The sequence below is a fragment of the Capra hircus genome, chromosome 8 (assembly GCF_001704415.2).
Source record: "Capra hircus breed San Clemente chromosome 8, ASM170441v1, whole genome shotgun sequence".
Classification (NCBI taxonomy): Eukaryota; Metazoa; Chordata; class Mammalia; order Artiodactyla; family Bovidae; genus Capra; species Capra hircus.
The window spans coordinates 23,026,012-23,035,246 of record NC_030815.1 but is presented as its reverse complement, the minus strand read 5'-3'; the positions used below and the strand labels follow the sequence as shown (position 1 = coordinate 23,035,246).

The window sequence follows — 9,235 nt, the reverse complement described above, 5'->3', positions numbered from 1 at the left end:
GGGAAGATGAGGCTGCTGCTGGGCTGGCTGAGACGGTGTCTGGTGGAACCTTGAGGTAGGTTCTCTGATGCCAGGCTTTCTAAGCGAGGCTATTAAATAGGGAACATGGTAGTTTTCATTTTCTAGTCATTTCTATGCACTTTTACTTCCTTTTTTGATTTTCATTTATGTATTCTGAATATGGTCAAAAGAATTGTTATCATACTAAACTAGTAATTTTATCTATTTCCCAATAACTTCAAATGTACCCATCCAAATGGATATTTTTCAATCAAATGAGAAAGGTCTTTGTCAGACATCAGAAATGATGTAGGTTTCTAAGTACAAACATTACCACTCTTTCTCCTTCATGTGTAAATGTAGCTCTTCTCTGTTCCATGAACACATTTTTGGCCCTGATCCTAGGCTCAATTTCTGTTTCTTTCTTTACTTAGGAAGGCAGGCTCTGTATTTATCAGGGATTTACCAGGTCACTCTAGCAAATAAACTGTTTGAAACAAAGGATGGGTTTTCTTTAGTGTCTGGTTTAGAGAAGAGGCTGATTATTATGAGTCCAGGAGCTCCCTCATGTTTCTCTTCCTTCTAGAACTCGTCCCTACAGGTCCATGTGGTTGTGCTTCAGGGAACCACGAAGTCAGGACTATTAGAGACATCACGCTTGCGTTCCACCGTTTTCGTACTAGAGACCTATTGTCCTTTGCTGGTCCAGCCAATACTCCTACCAGGAATTCTGGTTCTTCTTAGATAAAATGGGTGGGGAGACTCTAATTCCAGGATAATTGTTGTATTTCCCCAGCAGCACCTCACTCACACAGGAGAGATCACATGGAGCCACCCCCTGTCCTCTGGAGTGACAGAGTCCCCTTGCTCACCTGCTGGACTCCCTCCCTTAGGGCAGGCTTTTATTGGAAGCTTATGTCACGGAATCTAGTGAATTACGGCTGTTCATTCAGGCAGTTGATCCCACCAGGCATCTCTGTTCCTCTGAGAATGCAGGGCAGTGAGACCCAGCCTACTTGATCAGGAGAAATAGTCTTCTTTCCTTGACTGTAATTTTTCCTTTAAACTTTTTATATTCACTTTGTGACTTATTTTGGGTAGGCTCTGGGAGTTGGTGATGGACAGGGAGGCCTGGCACGCTGCAGTTCATGGGGTTGCAAAGAGTCGGACACGACTGAGCGACTGAACTGAACTGAACTGACTGACTTACTGGACAAGATTTGTCTCATTGCTCCTGTTGCGGTTGTAATTGATGATGATGCGAGAACAACAAAGGGAAGTAAAGAAGCCAGAGGGGCTGCATCTCTATCCCTTTCAAGACATTAGTTTTTTTGTTTCTCTTTGCAACTTTTCTAGAAAGTAAAATTGCACATTTTTCTGTGTGGGCAATAGAAAACAAGGGTAAGTCTCAATGTCATGAATATGAAAGAAGGGAAGTGGTTTGCCCCTGACCCAGTGACGTGTTCTGAGTTAGCAAACTTCAGTGCAGCACAGCTGGGGACAAGTCTGAGGCAGAGGGAAACGATGAGGCCAATATGAACAACAGGAAGGCTGGGACAGGGCTGCTTCTTACAGAAGCTCAAAGAAGGACAAGTCCTTGATCTGTTGACTGCCGTCAGCTTTGTAAGACCAGCCACCTAATTTTTCTTTTCTTGAATCAGCATGTGGTCAGCATAAGGGCAGGAAGAAGAAGTCACACTCACCAGCTCACAAGAGACAGGCAATCAGAGCCCCAGTTGCTCAAACACTAATGCTCTCTGGCAGGGTTGACGAGACCAGCCTTGCTGATCATCTGCGTAGGTGATAAATCTGCCTGGGCAAAGAGAATATGCTTTGAAATAACTAGAATGAAAGGGAATTAAATGATTCCAAAAGAGCCTGATCTTAGTCTAGCTAATAGTAACTATGACATTAAAATAATAACTGAATTCTATTGATTACTAGCCCTCATGATCTCCCTAATATTCCAGCTCTCGGTACTATCACATTGATGGGTTGGGTTTCTGTGGGGTTTTAAAGAATTTTTAAAATATTTATTTTATGTGTTTATTTGGCTGTGGCATGTCTTAGTCGATGTATGCTGGTTCTTGGATCTTGGTTGCTTCATGCAGGATCTTTACTTAAGCCATGGGAAGTCCTGCTTGCCAATCAGAATCTAGTTTCCTGGGGAGAGATCCAGCTCAGGCTCCCTGCTTTGGGAGCATGGAGTCCTGGCCCCTGGACCATCAAGGAAGTCAAGGGGGAGGGTTTCAATACATGAATTTGGGGAACGCACACACATTCAGTCTGTAACACGGTAGCAAGGAGCTACCAAGGTACTGTGTTTATGGCAAGGATTCATTAGGATGTATTTCATTCTTGATATTAGTGAGGAGTAAGAACACGTTCCCTGATGCTGCCCTCACTTTTTATGGCACCTCCATCCTGAATTGATTGCTAATTAAATGTTACAAGACTACCGTGGACATGATTACCAAGGACCTGCCAGACAAATTTCACAGACTATCAGTGTTTATCAGAAACGACAGTGACAACTACAAACTCCTTAGCCTTTGTGAGGGACTCACGCAATACTTCCAGCATAGTTGAAACTGAGTTAATAGCTTTGTTTCGAAGAGCCTTCTGCTAAGACTTTATTGGAATAAAATAATCTAAGAATGAAATGGCAAATCCAGTTTTCAAAACCTAACATGTCAGATTCCAAACTGCTTATCTAGACTGTGACGCCTGCGCCCGCTGCGTGCACTGAGCCCTCACTTAATTTCCTAGTTTATTTCTAACACAAGATGCACCCTTGTTGTTTCATACCTCGATGTGACAAACCTCTTATTTCCATTAGTTCACATCTACCTCCAAATTCTAGATAAGCTGAGCAATTTACAATGTATCTGATTATTTTGTATAATAAGCAAAATGAAATTATCAACTGGTAGTTATTGCTGACAGTCTAAATGTGACTGACAAAATAATAATTCTAATAATTATAAAATAATCATATTTAACTGTCCAAGATGATTCATATAGATTGTGCACTGAATCCTCACCATATATTGGGGATACATGATGGACAAGATCCTTATGAGTTTTGACTCCAGCAGGAGATTGGGTTAGAAACATTTCAGTGAATCCTCTGTAGAAAACACCAAGCTGATGGCTCTTGTGACTGTAATTAAAAAAATACTTCATGCTTTTGAGAGGGTAACAGACAGGAAAACTGGGGGTCTCCAAACAGAGGAAACAGGCTGCAAGTGTGAGACATTTTTAATCTCTCTACTCTTGCCTGGAAAATCCCATGGATGGAGGAGCCTGGAAGGCTGCAGTCCATGGGGTCACTAAGTCGGACATGACTGAGCGACTTCACTTTCACTTTTCACTTTCATGCATTGGAGAAGGAAATGGCAACCCACTCCAGTACTCTTGCATGGAAAATCCCATGGACAGAGAAGCCTGGTAGACTACAGTCCATGGGATCGCAAAGACTCAGACATGACTGAGCGACTTCACTTCTCTATACAGATTTAAAAAGAGGTTTCTCTTAAAATTCTGTGTTGCCATAATGACACCTGGTTCCACCTGAACTTAACTTTTCCCAAACCTTGAGCTAACCAATGCATTTTTCTTATGGAAATGTTTGTCTTAAGCTGTTAATGTACTGTGTATTTACCCTAGACTCTGTGTTTAAGTCAGTTCCACCCAAAGGCTCAGAACCGACTTGACAAACCAGTATGTTATACTCATACCCTGTTCTCCTAATCTGTGTTAATGAAACTGTATATTTGTTTGGAAATCTGCCTTTCTTCAAGATTCACGTCCATCATTTTGTGGCCGGGATGACTCACCTGGTGCCAATGTTGTCTCAATGCGTGTTGTGGGTGAGGGGCCCGGTGCCATTCTCTGAGTTTTGAGACATTTCCGTTCTCTAATTAGCAGACTGCTAGTAGCTATATAACATCTGGCTGAAGAGTAGCATGGGACACTCTTACGGTCCCCTTCTGATGTCTATGTCAGACGCTTTCTCTATCTCTTTTATACTTTTAAAACTTCATTACACAAAAGTGCTGAGCGATCAAGCCTCGTCACTGGCCCTGGATTGAATTCTCCTCCGGAGGCCAAGAATCCTGGTGTCTTTCGTGTTTCAGCAACAAAGTTTTGCTTCCAGATTATATGAATTTGGCAAATGACAAAAAGAATAGAAGACGACCTATGCTAACAGGTGAAATGTGAGGGATGGAGCAGAGCCTCCCCATTGCCATCAGCAGGGAGACCAGGAGCGCAGAAATTCAGCACTTCACCTGGGCCTCTCTGAAGCAGTTCAGGTCCTGCACTTAACTCTGGAGCTCTCCAAACTCCTTTTGCTGCGCCCCAGCGGCCGGGAGGGGGCGCCCGATCTCTCAGTAACTGACAGACCCGCACCGCCCACCCAGCGGGACACGCCTGCAGGGCTGCCCCCTGGGGCATCAGATCCACGGAGAGAACTCGCGTGTGGCCGTGGGCAGGAGCCGCGACCGGAGCGAGGCGCCGCCGGGGCCCAGGGAGAGCTTGGGGCCGCGGGAACAAAAGAGGAAACTTGCTTTTCGGGCCCCACTGCCCAGGTGAGCTTTGCGCCGCGTCGCTCAGAGCCTTTGATTTCTGCACCTCCAAATTCTGGATAAGCTACCATTGCGTCCATCCTCCCCTTCCTGGGAGAAGATTTTAGCCAGAGCGGTTCACACCGGTGCCCTTGAATGCCGCGATTGACGGCTGGAAATCACAGCATGCTGTGGTATGTTTTCAGATTCAGGGTTGTTCTGGAGTGAGTGGAAGTCGTTCAGTCGTGTCTGACTCTTTGCGACCCCATGGACTATACAGTCCATGGAATTCTCCAGGCCAGAATACTGAAGTGGGTAGCCTTTCCCTTCTCCAGGAGATCTTCCCAATTCAGGGACTGAACCCAGGTCCCCTCATTGCTGGCAGATCTTGACCAGCCGAGCCACAAGGGAAGCCCTTGTTTATGGGGCAAAGGAGTAATTCCGGGAAAGGGGAAAGGTATCTACAATCTGGATGGGAATCTACTAGATACTGGGACCCTCCAGTGGGAAGACTTGGGGACAAAACTGAGACTTCAAAAGAAGCTCCTTAGTACAGGGAAAATTATTTCATTGAACACTAATAGAAACGGTTAATTTCTCCTGTCATGTTCATTGGTTGGAAAATGTTTTAAAATGTATAAGTCTTCAGCTCACATCAAATTCAAATATTTTCTTTATGCCACAACAATACGTTAAGTTCCTGGCTTTAATGGAAGCAAAATCATCAATAATGTTTTCAATATTACTTTTTTGTATCTCTCTTCATCTGAGCGAAAGCCATGTTTGACAAACTTATGAACCAGTAACTATTTTGAATAACTCATTTCAATTTACAAAATCCTTTTTTCCTCTCATTTCTTTTAACCAAAGTTCATCTATTAAGCATTTTTTTTTAGTCAGTTTTTCATTGGAGAGTTTCATGTACTTTTTCAAAATGTCTTCTCATGTGGATAGGTTCTTTAAAAGTTGCAATTAAAATGCTTTTGATTTCAGCATAATGTGTACTCAGTAGACACCAACTGTGAAATAGGCAGTTGGATATATAATTCCAGCATGCGTCTTTGGAGACATCATCATCAGGATAGATTTTTAAAGGCCTGAAAACTAGAGCAGGTCATGACCTAGTTCATCAGTTTGGACAGAAGACAGTTCTGGGCTTTGAATACAGGAAAACCACAAATTCCTTGGTCACAAATGACATTCAGACTGGATACCAGCCAGATGGCAGGAGTGCAGTGTGAGTGTGCAGCCTGGGATCTGGTTGAGGACCTTGCAATCTGTGTGTCTTCTAGCTGGAGATCACGGAGTTTGAACGAAAATGAATCATGAGCTCCTTTACCTGGGTAAAGAGACAGTGCAAGAGCAGTGGGTGCATTCTCTATGGATCAGAAATTCACCGAAGAGAACCTATATTCCAGTGGATATGACTGAGGAAAGGCTGTCACCTCTTTCTAGCATCCGTGGTCTTAAAACTGAAAGTCTCAACTCCACAGCTCTTCTCCTCAGCTCTACTCTGGGATGCTGGGGCTCCAGTTGTTTTCCAGTACATTTCTCCTTTGGCCTGCAGATTGCTTTTCTTTCCATGAGTTCTCCGAACGCGGATTCCAAGAGATGGACGAGGAAGCTGACTGGAGTATGACTGATGAACAACCACCATCAATTAGGAAAAGGAAAACTAATGATTGCTGCTAGATGCTACTGTGTCACCAGTCAGATTGGCAAAAACTAAAAAAGGATGATAAGATCCTGTTTTGGTCAATGTATGAGAACATATAGGGCTTATATGGTCTTGAATATAGATTAATGTACCATTGTTATCATGGACAGCTGGCAGTATGCATGTGCAAGGTTTATGTGTTTTGACCAAATAATATTGACTTCATGGCCCTTGTTCAGAGAAAGACTCTCGCTTCTGTTATAAGACACCTGCATACACTTGTAGCAGTCTCTCCTCAAAGGCACTAATTTCTGAGAAGGACCGACTCTAGGAGGTGACCCTGCCAGCACTTAGGGACCGAAGTCTTTATGGAAAACAGCGAGGATCAAACCCAGGCCAGCCCAGGGCTGGAGAGCAGAGCCTCACCCTGCATTGCCCTTGCTGTTTTCTTCCTGCCTCTGACTGCTGCTGAAAGACGGAAACCCAACAGAGGGTTGAGAAGGTGATTATAGAAATAGGTTGAAAGTAGTACAGGACTACTCCTACTAAAGAAGCAAGAAACATTATTAAGGAGTAATGTGTGTTATTCTCTGCAGTCCTAGGAGATCTCTCTGATTTCCCTATTATTCATTTTTATAGTAGATCAAAGCATTTTCTACTAATCCTTCTTTTTCAAAGAATTTCTATGACTTCCTAGAATGCTTCTAGAAGGCTGAAACACAGAAATTGGAATTGTCTCCAGCATTGAGCACAGAAGAGTTCACAAACTAAATTGTGAAACTAGCACCCAAGTTAAATATTTTTACCAAGGACCCAGCATCTTTCCAGTGTTGCCTTTCAGTCACTGCCTCGGGCCAGCTGTCCTGTCTGTTCCCCATGGGCAGCTACTCTGGGACTCACTGTCCTGATCATTTCTGCCAGGCACACTGTTATGCTTCTTGTAATATTGGCCCATTGATCCTAACAGTAACCCTATGAAAAACTACTGTTATTTTGCACATGTTAAAGAAGAGGATCAGGACAGCATGCGTGCCTGCGTGCATGCTAGGTTGGTGCAGAGGTGTCCAACTCCTGTGACACATGGACAGTAGCCCACCAGGCTCCTCTGTCCATGGGATTTTCAAGAAAGAATACTGGAGGGGGTTGCCATATCCATCTCCTTAGTGTTTGTGATATTTTTCAGGGTCACACTGCTGTTAAATAGCAGAGCTGCATTCAAAGGTTTTGAAACTTCTAGAACTCTCCCTTCACTTGTGCTCTCTTGCAGTGATTTCCACTCAGAGAAACTTTGAAGCCAGAAACCATCACAGAACAGAGCTCCTGTGTTGGAGGCAGTGAAGATATAGTGTAAGGGAGTGGATTGTTCAGTAAAGCAGGACCGAGGAGAAGGCGGGAGGAAGAGTAACAGGAGTCAGGCTCAGCCAGTCAGCACCACATGTTGGCAACTTTTCTGGAGGAGATGAGTCTTACCCCAGATACTGACACCAACAGTTCTTTGTTGACTGGGTATAAACTAGTTTATCTGTGACTTCAGGACTAATCATTTCCCACAGTTTCAGAACTCCTTTCTACCTTTTTTCTTCTTGGAGGGGTGGAATGGAGGGCTGCACTCCGTAGCTTGCAGAATCCATGGCACCTGAGCTTCCTATACTGGAAGCGTGGAGTCGAAACCACTGGACTGCCAGGGAATTCCAGTAATTCCACCTTTTGACAATCAAGTGCTGAGAAGTAATAGAAGCATTCCATAGTATAAATGGACAAATGCTATTCCACAATAGGTTTATGTAGACAAAAGAAAGATTTAGGTCTTCAGAATGAAGAAACGCGTTTTCCCTCATAAGAATTTAATAAAAACAAATTAGAAGATTAAGGAAATGAACATGTTTTCTAAATTTTATTACAATGTAAACAAATATTTTAAATGAAAATATAAATATGATGAGATAAACTAATAAATGAAAATATGTACATAAAGAAACATATAAATAACATCAGGGAGTCATCGCTATGCACAGATTCCTGTGCAGCTGAATACTTTTTATACCTACTTGTTATTACTACTGAGAAAGAATTTATTGATTTATTCAATAAATATTTTGGCTAAAGCAGAATTCAGAGTCTCTTAAATGACCACAGTTGGGAGTGATGTGGCGTCTTAGTCAGTGAGACTCATCTCAAGGTGAGTTCAGGTCTCCATCCATCATCTTAACCTTTCTTGCAAGCTGGCTGATGAAGACAAGGGTCTCATGATTTCCAGTCTGACAGTTTCCCAGGCGCAGTCGCTGTATTCCTTCTCTTGCAGGTAGACATGGATGCCCTGGAAGTACCTCTTCACGACCAGGGTGGGGCCCGTCCTTCCCAGGGCAGAGTCTTCCCCTCCCATCACCTGCCCCAGGCAGGCGTCCAGGTCGTCCAGCTGCTGATGGAGTCCAGTGCGGAGCTGCTCCAGGAGGGTGGTGTCCCAGGCAGCAGAGGCGCGCTCTGTGTGGAAGAGGTTGAAGCTCTGCTGGAGCATCTCATGGAGCACAGAGATGGCCTGGGCCTCCTGGAGCTGGCCGCCCTCCACCATCTCCTGGGGGAAAGCGAAGTCTTTTCTGTCCTGCAGACAGAAGCGAGGGGAAAGTCTCCTCATTTGGCCCAGGATCCTGAGGTTCTGGCTGCCAACCAGCATGTGGTTCTGAGACAAGTCACAGCCCAGGGATCCTCCTGGGCCATAACTGACCAGCACCGGGGCCATGAGTAGAGAGAGCACGAAGGCCATGGGGAAGATGCGGCTGCTGCTGGGCTGGCTGAGGCGGCGCCTGGTGGAACCTTGAGGTAGGTTCTCTGATGCCATGCTTTCTAAGCGAGGCCATTCAATAGGGAACATGATAGTTTTCATTTTCTAGTTATTTCTATATACTTTTACTTCCTAATTTGGTTTTCTGTTATGTATTCTGAATATGGTCAAAGAAATTGTCATCTATTTAAACTACTAATTTTACCTTTTCCCAGTACTTCAGATGTGCTT

General features: G+C 44.0%; 1 protein-coding gene across 1 annotated transcript; it reads right to left on the bottom strand.

The window, feature by feature from the left end:
• On the bottom strand, positions 8,426-9,009 carry LOC108636624 (interferon omega-1-like). Its single transcript, XM_018052812.1, has one exon. It carries the CDS (start codon positions 8,984-8,986, stop codon positions 8,426-8,428), a length of 561 nt encoding a protein of 186 aa, XP_017908301.1. The 5' UTR covers positions 8,987-9,009.

Excerpts from the sequence above, each read along its gene's own strand:
- LOC108636624 (XM_018052812.1), bottom strand. The coding sequence starts at position 8,986 with ATGGCCTTCGTGCTCTCTCTACTCATGGCCCCGGTGCTGGTCAGTTAT.